Source organism: Watersipora subatra, chromosome 7 (genome assembly GCF_963576615.1).
Source record: "Watersipora subatra chromosome 7, tzWatSuba1.1, whole genome shotgun sequence".
NCBI lineage: Eukaryota > Metazoa > Bryozoa > Gymnolaemata > Cheilostomatida > Watersiporidae > Watersipora > Watersipora subatra.
Genome location: NC_088714.1, coordinates 43,546,835 through 43,564,967, shown reverse-complemented (window position 1 = coordinate 43,564,967; position 18,133 = coordinate 43,546,835). Strand labels below are relative to the sequence as shown.

The window sequence follows — 18,133 nt, the reverse complement described above, 5'->3', positions numbered from 1 at the left end:
AGTAAAAAAATTAACTTTTCATTTTAATGACTCTCAATTCTTACGATTCAGTGGTCAGAGGGTCCCACATTTTACTCGGCTCAAGAGGTCTTGGGACCTAATTTATCCAGATCCAGATCCAGACCTATCGAATGTAATTTACGAACGAATACTCGCGTTCTGCGGTTTCAGCAGACTCGCTTACTTTACGCCCGCCTCCTTTAGGGCCTGTTGTTATACGATGTACGTATCCCCATGAGTCTCTCCGCACTTGGTTGCAGTATAGGAACTTGAACTACAAACAACCACGTATCCATTGAACTTACGACCCCTGGAATGGCAATCACGTGACTTTTACATCATTGTTAGTAATGCATGTACCGGTACGTAATGCATGCGCCATATTGGAGAGCTAACCGTTTGTAAACAAACAGCGAAAAATGACAAACATACATGTTGAATAGTTATTTTCCAGCTGGGTCTTGATGAAAACTTCTCATACACAACGTTTAGCGTGCCCTAGTAGAAGAAAACCTATTTATAACATATGGAGTGGGATATAATAAATGTTAAGTAGATGTAAAATAGATTTTCGTGGACCATATTAGTCATACAAACTGTTGTTTTACAGATGCATAAACCTAGCAAATGATATATTTAGGCAAAGAACAACTGTTCCATTATATTAAAAATTACATTACATAATGGAGTGTAATAAGTGCTTTTATCCTTGTATAGTGCACCAGCTAACTTGACACCAAGACCACTTGTAATCGAATGACACAATAATAGGTAGCCTATAACATAACGAATGACGTAACGAATATCGTAACCACTAAGTAAAAAACACAGAGACAGCAATTCATGAGACAGCAATTACTTGCACACAGAAATGAGTAATAGTATTACATGCAGTAGCAAGAGTAAATGATATAGGCTTATAAAATAATACATGCACGCATAGGTTACTATATATACATAGACTACACCTCCCCCTGATCTCCAAGATCAATTAAAACCAGCTACATAAAAATCTGGGGGTTTCCTAGCCCTAGCTGGTCTAGTGGCGTTGTTAGCTGCAGTTGAATAATTGTTGTGACTGTCTTTAGTTACAGGTGGAGTTTCAACATTTATTAAACCCTCAGTTGACTCATTAGTATTAGCTATGTCTAACTCACAGTCTAAAGTAGCTGGCTGTTTATCAACTCTCCAACAAAATCTTATGTCTCCTATTAATGTGGCGAGTCATGTCATCCACTTTAACTGCTGTGTTGGAGACCAAGGAAATTACCTTCCCAGTTTTCCACACTGATGTGCACTTGGCGTTACCTGGTTTTACATATACCTGGTCACCCACTTTGTAAGGGTTTAAACTAATGTCCCATTTAATCGATATTCTAGTAGTTTCTTGTTTCTGAGGATTGTAATTAAACAATCTCCTAAATGGTACAACACCATCGGCATTAGGAGAATTGTTGTACCAATATAGCATGTCATTGACAGTGCCACCGGAGCGGGCAAGCATGCGCTTAATAGTACGATGATTGCGTTCTATCACTCCATTGCCAGAAGCTCTATAAGCACAGCTGTGGACATGATTTACACCCCATTTGTCAAGAAGAGGCTTGAACGATCTATAGCAAGGTCCATTATCTGACAATATTTCCACTGGAGACCCGCACTCACAAAATATGTGGTCTAACTGTTCAATGACAGCGGGAGAAGTTTCGTTTCTTAACTTTCTCCAAATCGCAAACCTGCTCGGTCCACAGTCAACAACAGTCAAGTACGGGATTCTTTGGTAGTGTGTTATGTCAATTGCTAAACGATACTAATCACTTTCCACGTCTACTTGACCAGTTTCCCAATGAGCTGGTGCAGGATCGACTCGTTTGCACACATGACAGTGCTTCACTACTTCTTTAATGTCTCTCTTTTTTACAGTAGGCCCCACATTCCTGTGGGTAGATACCATGTACGATCAACGCCTAGGTGATGAGCTTCATGTAGATCACGCAGTTTCCCTTCTATACTGTCAGAAGTTGTTACATTGACAGCACAAACTCGTTTCTCTGACCATTTGCGGGGAACTCTAGTCAGTTCATCAGCTTTATTGTCTTCAGACTTTGCGAGAGTTATTTGTAAGACCAACTGATACTCACTGATTAGATCAATTAGTAGATTGAGATGTCGTTACACCAGCATTTCACTGAGGTCGCTCACCTTTGGTCTTTTACAGTCCTGTAATACAGATTTCACCCATCCAACTACTGTGGCAGAGTCTGTCAAAATTGTCACATTTTTGAGATTCCATTTCATAACCATATTGATTGCTTTGATAACTCCTTCTAACTCTACCATACTGATATGGGTTCTATTATTGACACCTCTCAACCAACTTGCATCCTCTACTATCTGATTATCAATTTTGACACATGCTCCTATTGCCAAGCTGCTAGCATCACACCACACTTTACCACTCTCAGATGCAGGTACTTCCCATTGGCCAGTTACAGGGTCATGGTGGTGTATGCTGTCATCAATCTCATCTAATTTTTCCTTGACATTACTAGGTACCTCATCGTCCCACCCATAAGCGTTAATTTCTCTTTTGAGATAGCTACATGCTACTCGCAACCACCTTGCTACTGGATAGTGACCAATATACTTTCCACATATTGAGTACAGCTCTCGTTTGGTCACAGTGGAATGCACTTCTGGCAGCTCAGAGTCTCTACTCCACTTGAGAATACCGCTATTGGAAGCCTCTACTCTCAAACCCAGTACTCGTGTGCTTGACAGACTTTCTGGTTTTTTTGACAGTAAGCCGTACTTCTGCAGATGATCCTTCACTTTCAATGCTGACACAACATCTTCATTTACCACAATATCATCTATGTAATGATCCGTGCCTTTGGCTATCTTCTCATCCATTGACAGAACCTTTGCTAAGATACGAGACATTATCTTAGGTGCCACATTCAAGCCAAACCCTAACCTTGCCATCACATACAACTGACCATTGAATCGAACAGCTTGAAACCATTGTAGTGAACTGTTCACATGAAGTTGTAGGTATGCTTTTTTCAGATCTAACATACACACATTGTCCCCTAATGTTCTCCACTGCCTCAGTTTTTCTTGACATATAGCTACGTCATTTCTAGGGTTGCTGTTCACATGCTTGTTTAACTCCCTGCTATAGTCCATCACTGGTCTCACCTTTCTACCTTTGTTTGACTGAAAGACTGCCATCAGTGGAATTATGCCACTTACGTTGCCATGAATCTTCACATCATGTGGCTCCAGCCAGCCATTAGAGATCCACTGCTCAATATCACAGCTGTATTGTTTTTTATAGTCTGTGTTTATAGCATACTCAGCGCAGTGATTTTTAAACTCTTGTTCGTGGCTTTTTCATTTCCATAATACCGTCCACTTAGTTCCATCAAATACAGCTTTAAAGTCAGTATCTTTGATAGTCAAACAGTCTGTCTCAGGTTTTTTCAACTCGGAGTTATCTTCATATAACATAGCAACCACAGGTTGTGATGCACATCCAAATGTTACCCTGTCTCTTGCATGTATTGTCACATCTTTAAGTTTGTAGATTCCGTTTACACCAAGAATCAACCCGCACCCACATACTAACTCAGGTACTACCAAGCAATGTAACTGAATAGTGTCACAATGGTCTATAGCTACATTGATGTCAGCTTCTCCACAGCATTGCGTGCTATTTCCATTTAACATCTTTACTGTCCTTTGTTGCCCTCTTATGCCAAAACCTAATTTACAAACAACACTTACTGAGATTACCGACTGCTCACATCCACTATCAATTAGAGTTTTTATGGACAGTCTATGAAGCCTCACAGATATAATTGGCAGCGTCATCTCTAGTGTTGGTTGTTGGGAAGAGCATGCGATGCTGAGGCTCTCCCATTCTCGTTTCTCTGTTGTTCCTTAGCTGTCCAGTTTCTGCTTATATGACCGATGTTATTGCAGTTGTAACCACAAGTTGGCTTACTAGAAAAACTTTTTGTTTTTTTTCCTGTAGGACAATGTCTTAAAAAATGTTCAAAACCTGAGCAAGCATAGCATTGAACACCCTTTGCTGGTTGATTACGTGTGTCATGTGTAGCAGCACCGCATACATAAGCTGACGCACCTGAATTTGAAGACAGAATTGCTCGAGCTCTAGTTACAATTTCCCTTAACCCCATCTCCTCTACGGCAGCTGTAGCTTTAAGCTGGCATGCTAACTCTGATGGCAGCCCTGACATAAAAGCGCATTTGAGAAGCGGCTCTGGATTAGTCTGTCTCATAGATTCTACAAGCCTTTTCAAATCTGCTAGGTAAACGTCTACTGTTTCGTTATCTTGCAAGGCTCACTCACGTAGTTGACTGTAGGCACTGTATATATTTATGCTGAATGCCGTCAGTAGTTCTTTCTTCAGCTTAACATAGTCACCCTTTGCATCCTCAGACAGCTGCTCATACAAAGCAAATGCTGAGCCATTTAAGAATAGCAGTACAAATATTTTAAGATCCTCTACTTTTTGTAGTTTAGCCACCAGTTCTAATTTGCTGATCCAAGTGCCGAACTCTCCACTGATATTATTGTCCTCGTAAGATTTGATTAAATCAGATAGTTTTACTGCCATTGTTTCTTATAGCCGAAATAGCTTGTAGTAAGTACTTTTATCTTTGTATAGTGCACCAGCTAACTTGACACCAAGACCGCTTGTATTCGAATGACACAATAATAGGTATAACATAACGAATGACGTAACGAATGGCGTAACCACTAGGTAAGAAACACAGAGACAGCAATCCATGAAGCAGCAATTACTTGTACACAGAAATGAGTAATAGTATTACATGCAGTAGCAAGAGTAAATGATATAGGCTTATAAAATAATACATGCACGCATAGTTTACTATATATACATAGACTACATAAAGAAACTTACAACATGAAGTATTTCGATAAAAACAACACATATGCTGCCAAAACAGAAACCGCTTTCAAGATTCAAGTGCTAATAGCTCATGAATGTATGATATGTATAATACAGTATCTGTAAAAGATGGAATAAACTACTGCATCAACTAAAAGGAAATTAAAAACAGTTGTATTAGAGGATGATCAAAATAATGCAAACAAGGAAATGCAGAAATTGTGTAATCAGATGATTAAACTTAAACATACTCGTTACAGAAACTGTGTAAAAGAAGATTTGTATACCAATGAATATTGAGCTAAGGTGCATCAGAGTGTCTTAGAACTGAATCAGATTAGAAATAACAGCACAACAACAGCTACAGATGAATATTACAGTGATTACATTGTTACTGGCCTTTAAAAAGTACTGCTTTAGTATTTTATGCCGCAAAGATGCACCTTGCAGTTTGAATGTAGGATTTTGGCATAATGATACTGTCAGAGATCATAAAACGACCGAATAAGGTTTTTCATCAATGATGCAGTGGTTGGATATGCCATCTGCTGTGTCCGTAAGGTGTTTCCCAAGGCATAGCACATCACTAGATCTTACACTACCAATAGCATACACAACACAATGGAGTGAATCTGGCTTTGCATTAATACGAAAGTATCGATCTGCAACTAGCAGGATCCTGATGACACCATCTGATGGACGCACCAATCCTCCGTTGTTTTGTAGCTCGAGTAAAGTATAGAGATGACGGTACTGGATACTTGACTTAGTGGTAACCAGCGACTGACGGCCAATGTCACGACAGCGCTTTAGTTAGCTTTTGCACAATGTAGCCAGCTATATAGACTATACTGTTACCTATAACAGAAATTTGACATCCGAAATCATTGTGAGATCCACAAGCTGATCAACTTCTGGAGTAGCCTGTATGATGAGAATCTCGTTTTGAGCAGTAACATTACCTGTCTTACCAGCATCTGATTTTGCACCACATTTGCTGATAAGTTTGCGAAAGATAGCCTTAAACTGAGTAACAGTAGGATTATCATTCTAACCACCTAAACAAGAGCATCAATTATAAAAATTACATAAAATCAACAAAAATTAATGTCTTATTCACATCCTCATAGTATGCCAAAGATACAACAATACAACTAATGAAATAAGCAAAAACAAAACAGGTCAAAATGCTACCATATTGCTATGTAAAATAACGTAATGGTTTGTAGTTCCTAAATATTAAGATAATAAAAAATTCCAAACTTAAATAATAAAAAAACCTTTGTTCTGAAAGAAGAAAAAGTTCACTCACTAGCTTATAAATTTATCTATTCACCGACAAACAAACAGTCAAACTCGTACACTCAGTAGTGACACCAATGATATACACCCCTTAAGGGGGCCTGTATGTGGGGGCTGTATATCATTGGGGAAATATGCTTTCTGAAATATGAAACAAATTCCTGATGAAGGAATAGATTCTTTTGCTAAGAGATTAAAAACACAGGCTAGTGTTTGAGAGTTTGGTGAGCTCAGGGTGCGCATGTTACTTTTCAGGGTAGTTTTTGATGTGGTTGACGCTAAGCTAAAGGAGAGATTGTTAAGAGAAAACAATTTGACTTTACTTAGAGCAATAGATGATATTAGGGCCACAGAGATGACAAGATCTCAGTTGTCAGCCATGGCAGATGGTGACAAGACTGTATCGGTGATGTCTAAGGAAACTGAAGTAAGAAAAAGTGTTCCAGTTGCTTCCAAGCATGCTGAGAAACTGGTGTCTCAATGTCGCTTTTGTGGTAGAAGTCATGTAAGGGGTAGGTGCCCAGCTTATCGCAAGACTTGCAACAGGTGTAAAAAGATAAATCACTTTGCTATTTGTTGTGATCAAAAACGTGTGGATGAATTTGTGACAGATTCTGATGTTGACAGTACTCCCATTGATTCTCTATTTGTTGGTTATGTAGGGTGTGACGACTTGCCTTGCTCATGACAGCAAAACATTCCAGTAAGGTCTAAGCAAATTCAGATGTGCTTTAAACTTGATACAGGAGCTGAGGTCAACGTGATTCTTAAATCGGTTGCTGACCAGATTGGCTGTCCACTTAAACCCACACATGCTAAACTATTGGGCCATGGACGGAATCCTATCCCAAATGTTGGTAAAACTACTCTCACCTTGCACTGTGGCAGTAAAACTCGGCAACTCCCTTTTGAAGTTGTAGATTGATAATCTCCTCTGATTCTTGGTCTTTGGGCTGTTCAAAATCTAGATTTAGTAAGGAGAGTAAAAACTGTTGCTGTTAATGTCAGTAGCATCTTATATGAGTTTCCTGAGGCGTTTGAAGGTATTGGCTGTTTGCAAGGGGAACATAGCATAAGTGTAGATCCAACAGTGGAGCCAGTAATTCATGCCTCAGGACGAGTTCCTCTGGCCATACTAGATGTTGTCAAAGCAGAGCTAATCTCTTTGGAGGCTAATGCCATAATAAGTAAAGTGGATGTTCCCACTCCGTGGGTTAATAGTTTGGTGATTGTTGAGAAGACAAATGGATCGCTTTGCATTTGCTTGGATCCTAAAGATCTCAACAAGGCGATTATGTGTGAACACCACAGGATACCTACCATTGAGGACATAGCACTAAAGTTTGAAGGAATGAAGTATTTTTCAATCCTTGATATGCGCCATAGATATTGGCATGTACCTCTCTCTCAAGAAAGCAGTTTGTTGACAACATTCAACACCCCTTTTGGGAGGTACTGTTCTTTGAGACTGCCCTTTGGGTTGAAGTCCTCAGCTGAGGCATTTGAGAAAAGAGTTGAAGAACTCTTTGGTGATCTACTTTATGTAGCCATGTATTTTGATGACTTGATTGTGGCTGGCAAGAGTCGAGAAGAGCACGATAATAATCTTAGGTTGTTTTTAGCAAGGGCTGCTGAAGTAAATGTTAAATTTAACAGGTCCAAAGTACAGCTCGCTCAGTTAGAGGTAGTTTATTTTGGCCATATAGTGTCCAATGAGGGCTTGAGGCCTAATCTTAATAAGGTCAAAGCTATATCCGAAATGCTTCCCCCTACTGACAAAACAGGTATTCAGCGTCCCTTAGGTTCAGTAAATATTTAGGTTCTTACATTCCCATCTCTCCACTTTGGTTCAACCTTTGAGAGTGCTAATGAAGGATGAGTCACTCTTTAACTGGGGTCCAGAACAAGACCAGTCCTTTTTCAAGGTCAAGGCAGTGCTAGCAAGCCATCCTGTGTTGTCTTATTTTGACCCTAACAAACTTGTGACAGTACAGGTAGATGCTTCTAAATCTGGTTTGGGAGCGGTGTTCCTTCAGGAAGGACGGCCAGTGTGCTATGCATCTCGTTCCTTGACCTCTGCAGAGCAAAACTATGCTCAGATTGAGAAGGAGCTCTTGGCTGTGGTGTATGGTTGTGAGAAGTTTCACGCCTATGTCTATGGGCGTACCATAAACATTGAGACAGATCACAAGCCGTTGGTGCCTATTATAGCCAAGCCCACTGCTATGGCCTCTCCTAGATTGCAGAGGCTGTTACTGAGACTGGAGAAGTATCCAGATAAATTGGTACGTCATGTGCTTGACAAAGAGTTATATTTAGCTTATACTCTCTCCAGGGCTTACCTACCTATATCAGCGAAAGAGACGCAGGACATTGTTGATGACCAAGTAGTAATGGTCCATTAAATGACAGCTGATGTTGGTCTCAAAGCTGAATTGACTAGCTCTTATGCTGATAACATAGAGATGAGAGGTTTAGTCTCTCCAGTTGAATCTGGCTGGCCTAACACTATTAAGTCCGTGCCTCTGAAATGTAAACCTTACTGGGGTGTGAAGGGCTGTCTGCACAAGGAAGGTGATTTTCTCTACATTGGAGAACGCTTAGTTGTTCCTAAGTCTTTGAGGAACCAGATGCTAGATATTGTTCATCAGGGCCATATGGGTCTTGATCAGTGTCTTGATAGAGCTAAGCAGTCTGTCTACTAGCCAAGGCTCAGAACAGATCTCGATGAGGCTATACGGGCCTGCTCGGTGTGCAATAAACATCAGAGGAGACAGCAAAGAGAACCCCTTTTCCACATAGTGTACCAGACCTTCCTTGGCAGAAGGTAGCTATGGACATTTTACATTTTCAAGGCAAAAACTTTTTAGTTGTAGTAAATTTTTCTCACTATCCTGATATGAGATTGCTTACCAGAAAGACTGCTAGTGATGTTATCCAGGCTTTAAAGTCGGTGTTTGCTACTCATGGAGTACCCATGGAGCTCATAGCGGATAACATGCCTTTCAATAGCAGTCAGATGAGGTGCTTTGCTGATAGTTGGGGTTTTAAAATCACAACTTCAAGTCCGAACTATCCTCGCTCTAATGAAATGGCTGAACGGTATGTTCAGACTGTTAAGTCTTTTCTGAAAAAAGCTGATGAGCCCAAAGAGGATGTGTATGCCTCACTGTTAGCTTATAGGAAGACTGCTCTTGCTGGTTGTGAGTACAGTCCAGCTGAGATGTTATTTGGTAGGGGTCTTAGGTCTAAGGCTCCTAAACTGTCATTCACTCTGGCTCCTCAGGTGGGTAAACCTAAGACAGGTTTAGAGCCCAGACAGTATCAGCCGAGAGAATATTATGACAAAGGGACCAAATCCTTGCCATCTCTCAAGGCTGGAGACAATGTGTTGGTAAGAACTGACAAACAGAGCACTAAGGAACTAGCAGTAGTGTTAGGTCAACATGCCGCTCCTAGGTCATATTTGGTTGATGATGGGCGTCAACAGCTAAGAAGGAAACGAGCGCATTTGAGGTAAACTTGTGAAACAAATGTTTCTTCTTCAGACATGCTTCCAGTTCGGGTTGAAGATGATGTGGTCTGGGAAAGAGATATTCCCATGCCAGATATTGATTCTAATGCTACAGTTAACACATCACCGCCTGCTGTTTCTGCATCCTCTGATAGAGGTAGTCAACGTTCTACTTGTGGCAAGCTGCTACTGAGGTACAGGGACTATGACATGTCAGCTTAAGCCTTTAAGTTGACAATTCTTGTGTATAGTTCAATCATTATTCTCATCTGTTGTAGTTTACTCATTTGTCTTTGTTTTTGTTTAGTGTGTTTTCTGCATAACATGTAGTTACTTAGTTTTAGTTACATTAGTTTCTTTCTTGTGGTCACATGATTGCTTAGTATCCAGTTGTCGATATGTGGCAATTTGCTGCTAAGATATACTGGTTTCTGCAGATCAGAGCTAATTTCAGCTCGTGTTCCACGTATTAGTTCTTTCTGTCTTACATAGAATATTTCTTCTGTTTAGTTTATCCTAATCAGAGTAGGTTTGATTTGTGAAGTGTTCATTTAAAATGTAATAGTTTAAATATTTCTTAAAAGGGGAGATGTCACATTATGGTCACGTGATTTTATGTAATTCCGGTTTAAGTTGAAACCGCGCGCAGACGACATCTTGGTAGCTCACGTGAAAGCTCACGTTTTATCAGTCTCTTCAGGTAAATACTTTAACAGAAAGCGTAGAAACCTCCGTATGAACTTAAAATAAAATCGGCAAATTTGATCTTTGCTAAAACTCTCAAAAGAAAAAGATGTCTTTTTTTTAGCGTTTCAACTGCGATCAAGTTTTGCCTATTTTAATTTAACAACGTCTCGTCAGTCACATCACCTGAAACAAAACAAATCTCAAAAAATAGAAAAACGTTGATACTTTCCGATAAATCTTTTTAAAACTTCACATGAGAGGCCCGGCTGAGGCCCTACATAAGAGAAACCTGTTGGGGGCTTACACCGCCCCCTCCACACCCCCAGGTGTTCATAACCAGTCGCCTAACATTAGACGCCCCAACTTGCAACCAGTGAATACAGGCCTGCCACTTTGGCACCTGTTTGGCAAAGTAATTACTAATCTGGTTTATTACTGCTTTTTAGTTGTTAAGCTGGAAGTAATTAGCCAAATAAGAGTGAGTAAAATTATAATAAATTTTTTCTTATGCCAAGGACAGTTTGCTAAATCAGCTTATCATATTTGTAGACCCAAAACTAGGACATTTTTATGCAGGGCTTATTTTCTAGCGTTGATAGCGTTTGGGTCGTTAGTCTGTTTCTGGTGCCGACAGCCTGAGTGTACGATTAAGAGAGTTCAGACAATCACTATCTTTCCATGATGCGCAGTACTTCGATGCAGCCCCTTCCGAAGTCGAGGGGATTGTACGTTTACATGCTGCGCGGTGGTTTTCAGCAAATTAGCCAGAGAAGAGAAATTGTATAAATCGAATCGCCGGATGGAGAGATAAAATCGATCATAGATAACGAACGTCAGAAACAGTCTTTATATGCTTCTGTTGTCATTATATTTTTATTTACAATACACATTCACAAGTTTTTACAAAGCTTAACACAATTTTTACAAAGTAACATATTTTAATTCTAATGTACCTGGTTCTTAGTTTCTAGCTATTGCTTCCTTCTCTTCCGGTTACTCGCAGTTAAGATGCCGTAATCCTCTCCTAGCTGTCGTAAACCGAACATCCGGTTTCCTGGATCACATCTCCCTTTCTCTTTCTTTTCTCTTTATCTCTTTTCTTTAGCCCTGTCTATTATCCACTCTATTGTTCTCCGCTAACTATTATCTTTCCTTAAGCCCTGACTATTGCTTCCATTCTATTTCTTCTACTTCACATACTCTCGAAGAGTAGGGACATCTTGTCAGATGTCTCTGTTTCTTATCACAGGTTGTTCAGCAAAACAATCTCTCCGCTGCCTGACAGGTGACTTTCTCTCCTTTGCATCTCTATCTATCCTTCTAATATCTTGTTGTCTCTTTTCCTCCCTGTTAACCCTTTCTGCCTCTTTTCCCTGGCTCTTTCTCTTTCAGTAGCTCTTTCAGCTATCTATCTATAAAAGCTTTCAGCATTTTCTATCCTATCTTCTCTAGCTCTTACCATATCTCCTTCATAATCTCTTTCAACTGCTGCCATTTCGCTTTCAAACCTTATTTCACTTTTCTTTCTTTCTCTATCTTGTCTTGCTCTTTCTATCACCTCTCTTTTGCTTCTTCTTCATATGCTTTCTTCCTCTAGTTGTAGACCTTCTCCATCTTGGTTTTCTCTAGCAGCTTCGACGTTCCTTTCCTCTGAACTTCCATCTTTATCCAACATCTTTCTATTTACCCCTTCTCTATTGTTTCCCCTATCAATTCCTGCTTTAGTATCAAATTCTCTCCTTGGAGGCCAAAACAGACGTTCCCTCAAGTCCATCGCACCCCTTCTTCTTGTAGCTATGAATCTGGACATAGTTTCGGACAGTTTCGGACCCTCGCCCAGTGTTCATTAGGGTGGACTTCATCCTTCAAGTGTTCTTTATTAAAGAATAAAGAAAGCATAATATTATGATGTTTTATTATGTATCTTGAGGTGTTGACTGATGTTCTAAAAAATAATCAAGGAGATTGACCCACCAGAAACTGAGATATGGCCAGCCAAACACCGGTCTACCAAAAAACATATGTGTTTTGAGAATCCTCATACCAGCATCAATATATGACGTATGAAATTGACTTGTGTGCCATTGGTCAATTAAGCCAACTAATGCGCGCTCCTATAACAATCACGGCAATTTAATTGGTTTAATCTTATACCCTTCAGGATGAAAATATTCGTTGGTTACAAAAATTCGCGATTTCGCGAAGTCAATTCCGCGAATTAATAAATTCTGTGAATAATTAGTTCTATTTTTAATAACAAGGGAGAATAACTACTGCATCAAATTAAAAACTAGCTGTTAGGCTATTTTTTAACATAAATACTAAACGTAGTTTAGTTCCAAAACATTTTTAAAATAATTGCTTGGGCATTGAGCTAACACCATTGTCAATGCATCACATTTCTTTACAAAATTATTCAAGGTTGTCACAAGATATGCAGAATGGCGTCATCGCAAAAATAGCTGCTAGGCAGAAGTACTAAACGTAGCCGAGTTCCAAAACTTCTTTCAAATCATCGCCAGGCTTCGAGTTTTATTGCCATTGCATCAAACTTTACAAAATTATTCAAGGTTTTCACAAGTTATTCGGCATGGCTTCGTCGTCGCAAAAAATCTCTCGTACTCTTTTTACGTTGAAATCAACTCCATCAGTCTCTAATACCGAAGTTGAGGACAATCATGATTCTGATCTGGACATTATGGTATGCATTTGATTTGCAGTGCAGATACATTTTTCCATAATTAACTGCATTAGTTAATTCTTTTGTTGAAAAACTGATCGCTTTCATTAAATACTTCAGCTAATGTTTTTGTACTTCCTTATAGGTTGACTTGCAATAAAATTCACATTATAGTTATTTGATATGAAAAGATTCACCATGTCTTACTCTGTTGTGTTGTAGGTGCAAAATATGTGGGAATGTGATTACAAGCTCTTAAAAGCTAAAAAACGAACAGTTAATCGCAGACACACGAGACCGCCGTAGTTTGGATTCGATTTCCAAAACAGCTCAAATGGGACGTACTTGTTACAGGATGGTTTCTGTTTACAATTTCATGCAGTCTCATTCGTCAAAATATTTTCACAAATATACTTCACACATTCAATAAAACCATGTCTATTGTTCTTACACGTCTGTTTTATCGTCATTGTAATGCTGTCACTTTTAGCACTGATATCTTATAACTTACTGTAAAAAATCGTTAAACTTTTCAACCTTAGCTCGAATGAGTACATATCATTGTCTGATAATCATGACGAGCCTGTTGGTCACCTGTGATAATCGAAAAGTGCTGCAAAAATTATTTTCGAAGTATTGGGTCACATGATCAGATTAAGACTTGACGGTTAGTCCAAGCCGAAAGAAAACTGTAAAGTAGCGAGCATCTATATTTGATACGGGGTCTTCAGTAAAACCCGAAGTGTTTGTCATAAACTAGTGCTACAATAAGTTTTATGTTGAGATTTTTATTGGCCTTTCAATTCTCGTGAGAACATCACGTGACAAGACGATAACCAAACTGTAATGAATACGTCAAATAAATAAAGAGATTTCAATCTACGGTGGCTTTTCGTTTTTGAGCGTTTATGAGCTTGTAATCACACTTCCACGTGTTTGGCACCTACAACACAACAGAGTAAGACATGGTGAATTTTTTGATACCAAATAACTGTAAAGTGAATTTTGTTGCAAGTCAATCTTTAACAATTATTAATATTTTTTCTTTTTTGTGTTTACTGCAGATTGAGAATGATACAACCTTCTCCGATTACGAAAACTAGAGACAAGTAGTAATATTCATAAGGCAGGAATATTGGCAGAGAAGCAACCAGTCAACCTAGACCCCTTCATCGACAACAACTCCTTGATATCGCAGCAGCAAACATGATTAAATTATATATTTTATTTCATGGATAGATATATCATAATTTATTACAAACTTGAGTGTACAAATAAAATATTTCAAATACAAACAAAATTTTACAATTGATGAATGGAGTAAATATAAACAGTTTAGTCTATATGGCGGTTGTCTAGCAATAAAATTAAACTGATACTCTTGATAAGTGAATACTAGCGTGTAATGGTGCTCTCTGGCTAGTTTTCTTTGGTAATAGCAGCTCTATATCGCTGTCACTGTCTTGGGTAGATGTTAAAGGCGATTCACTCGTTACTACATGGCTGGTAAGGAAGTTGTCATCAGAACTCTCCTCGTGGCTAACTATTGCAAATTTCTGCCGGTTGGCCAAAGATTTGTGCTCGTAAAGGCGTTTTTGTTCCTTTTTTAAATCAGGTATACTCTCCTCGTAAGTAGCTGCGGTCACTTCTACCTCAATTTCCAGACCTCCCTGAATGATTGGTGATCTTCTAAGAATGACATATACCACCCTTGCAGTCATTGTGCTTGCGTGTATAATGAAAAATCTCTCTCACACTAAAACAAATAATTAAGCGGTAGGGATGGAAAAAATAAATATTGCGTTTTACCGAAGAACCAAAGTAAAATTCAACTAATTTAGTAAATGTGAAAAACTCATTACTTACCACAAATTGTTGGTTCATCAAAGGCCTCCAAATCTATAAATGTTCGTGAAAACCTCTGAACGCAGCAAAAAATTTATAGCTTAGCACAATCGACCCGTAGTTGTAAGCTAAATAGAAAACAAAACAAGCAGCGTGCGCATGTGTAGGGTTAACTCTATTGTAAGACGTAATAGAGTTAACTCTTCATAGAGAGTGACAGTTTTCCGCCACGAATAAATTAATCCGCGAATATGCATGAAATGGCAATTTTTCGCTAAATTTAACTCCGCGAATAAATTCATCCTGTAGGGTAAAGTATAGACTAATCGAATTGGGCCTAACAATCATTGCTCCAAAAATTCCGAACCAGTCCCTCTGACGTGTAGATTAGTTTTAGCATGAAATAATTACACGCATCTATTATCTGGCAGTATCTCGCTATCTTGCTAGTTCAGCTCAGTTTCGTTGTTCTTTCACTTGGCTTCCGTATTCATACTCATCTTTAGCGCTGGTCAGATTTTCTAATTTATATCTATTAAATGGCTGGTTTTGAGCCTAGAAAGTGTGCTGCTGAGCCTGACAGCGAAGAGCAGGAGGTAAAAAAGAGGATCGATATGCGAAATTTGGTAAATATAATGATTAATCTTTCGCTCTCCCTATAAATTAATATCTATGACCATGTTGTTGCATTCAATACTAATGATAAATGTATGTTATGCATTTTTAGTAATCATATAGACATGTTATGTATATATACGACCGCTATCTATCACCAATGTCTAACATCATTGATCGCTATTGCATAAGATAATAAGTATCACTCCTACCTGAAGGTTTGTTCAAATCAAAGCTGTAGATAGTTGACGGTGCTCTCATTGAGCTTATTGTATAAGTGTTTGAGACTTGCAGTTCTTTCATCCTTCTAGGTCAGTGTTAAGTTTGGCCACATGAAGTCGTGTACGTGTGGCAGCTGTACGCTGCAACCCACCCCAGAAATGAATTGTTGCTGTTGGAGCCACAGAGGTGCACGGATGAAGATGATGGGGAAGACCTTCCTATGCTTTACTGACAACCCTGCACTGGAGCAGCTAACATCTGAGGCAGTGCTGGAAAGTGCATACAACCACTCTTGCTTTTCATGGTAAGAATAAAAATTATCATCTTACGTTACATTATAGTTGCAGGTTTCATCATATACCAAATGCATTACTAGTTGTTGGTCTATGCTATATTGGCCCATGTCATAGCAATATGAATGTTCGACTTACCTTTTTAACAACAATATAATGTTTGTTTATTCTTTTATTGTAGAAGACATGTTTCCAGAAAACCCAACTCCGGATGATTACAGGCGCAAGGATAGGTTCAGTGCCTACAGATCGATTGTATTTTGGTTGTTCTCAGGCCTAAAGAAGCGGGACAAGCGTGCCCTGCCTGTATGTGTTTATCAGTTTGTGAGAAAGAAATTCCCCTTTATTAATAATAATAATGATGATGGTGATGAACTTGATTCCCTTTTGTTCAGCAAATTTGTTTCAAGTTGATTATTTTTATCTCTAATTTATACATATATATCTCTAGTTTATACATATATACATGTTTTATGCACATATATGTTTATATATATATATATATATATATATATATATATATATATATATATATATATATATATATATATATATATATATATATATTTAAAGTTATAATCATTGTAACCAATCTCAGTCTTTGATGATTCTTTAGTACTTCTTTCTTTTTTTTGGGATGATGAGCACCTTTGATGTTGTAGTTGGACGTTTCTTAGCTGTGGCCCCTTTCCTGGTCTTAGCTGCTACCAATTTCTTTTAAGCTGCTGCTGAGGTAGCTTTCGTCTTCCTGTCAACGTGAACAATATTAATGCAAATTTCATATTAGTCAGAGCATGCCATCAGCTCCAGACTGGAATAGACAATCAAACCATGAGCCATCTGGGTTATATTTAACCCCTCCTCCGCAAGAAAGGAGCGAGGGGAATAAAGCCCTTATGGCTCAATAACCAAACCTAGACATGAACAATATTAGTGCAAATTTCATAATGTCAGAGCATGCCATTAGCTACAGACTAGAATGTCAGAGGTTATCGAACCTTTTCCTATTAGCTTCAGTGGTAGTCATTGTAACATGGTGTGGCTTGCGTATTACTCCTGGTCTGCTCTTCTGTCTTGCTATCACGTCCTCCCTTAATAACTGGGATCCTGTCGAGGCTAGTGTTGGTGGTATGATGTCTTCTAGTGGAATATGCTTTGTCCTGCTTTGCAGGTAGGATTCAAACTGTAGATACACCTTGTCTCTGTATGCTGGTAAAAGAAAGCCTTTTTCTCTGTTAATTGAATAGGACATACCTTCTAAGTTCATATAATTATGAGACCTCGTAAATGCGGTATGCATAAAGTGGAAATGGCCAATTATGTTTTTTGGATAATGAGAAGAGATTCTCTGGTCTTTTCCCATTGCCCATCTTGAGTTATTGTGGCCATGAACATGTTGAAATATTTTACCAATGCAAAACTTTGATAGCCGAAACTCACCATATGTTGGTGGCATCCTGAAAGAAATTGAAGTTTGCCGTTGTTTTGTAATCTTCTTTCTAACAATTTGCTGCCTTACAGTTCCATCCTTGTTGATGATGACTGGCCGATTGACATTCTTGTTATGGTGCATAACTATCAATTGAATCCTGTCACACCAAAGAACACAATGATTCATGGAATATTCAGCAAAAACCACTGGCACGCATATACCACTACGACAACAATAATTTACCATCAACATTTACAGCCCTGGTAAAAGCATTCATGAAGCAAAATATATACAATGATGCAACACCCTGGAGCAGTAGCGTGAGAATTTTTGTGGGCTTTTTGTGGTTGGGCAGGGGCTTGGCACATTGCCTATCTCAACATAGGGCCAAATCCAGGTTACAGAATAGTGTTTTGTTCATGCATTTACAAACTACTATGACTGGATGACCTTCAGTCAATATCATACAAAAGTAATATCATCTACATGGCTGAATTTACCAACAGATGTCACTGTATAGATGGTCAAATAATGCTACACATTTGTGATCTACATACCTTGACTGCATACCAGAGTATGAGAAGTAACTCATCTTTGGTG

The 18,133-nt window shown here is 38.8% G+C and overlaps 2 protein-coding genes across 2 annotated transcripts in view; both read right to left on the bottom strand.

Moving 5' to 3' along the window:
* Window positions 1–166, bottom strand: part of LOC137400334 (xanthine dehydrogenase/oxidase-like) — an 83,620-nt gene extending 83,454 nt beyond the window's left edge. The window contains exon 1 of the mRNA XM_068086664.1: window positions 45–166. The gene's annotated coding sequence lies outside the window, so the exon portion shown is untranslated. The remainder of the gene's footprint in view (window positions 1–44) is intronic.
* A 2,006-nt stretch (window positions 167–2,172) lies between these two features.
* LOC137400787 (uncharacterized) lies at window positions 2,173–4,646 on the bottom strand. The gene is made up of 5 exons (XM_068087124.1): window positions 4,379–4,646; window positions 4,151–4,258; window positions 3,856–3,960; window positions 3,412–3,638; window positions 2,173–3,306 (listed from the first exon to the last, which is right to left on the bottom strand). Exons 1-5 carry the CDS (start codon window positions 4,644–4,646, stop codon window positions 2,173–2,175), a joined length of 1,842 nt encoding a protein of 613 aa, XP_067943225.1.
* Window positions 4,647–18,133: the final 13,487 nt, after the last annotated feature.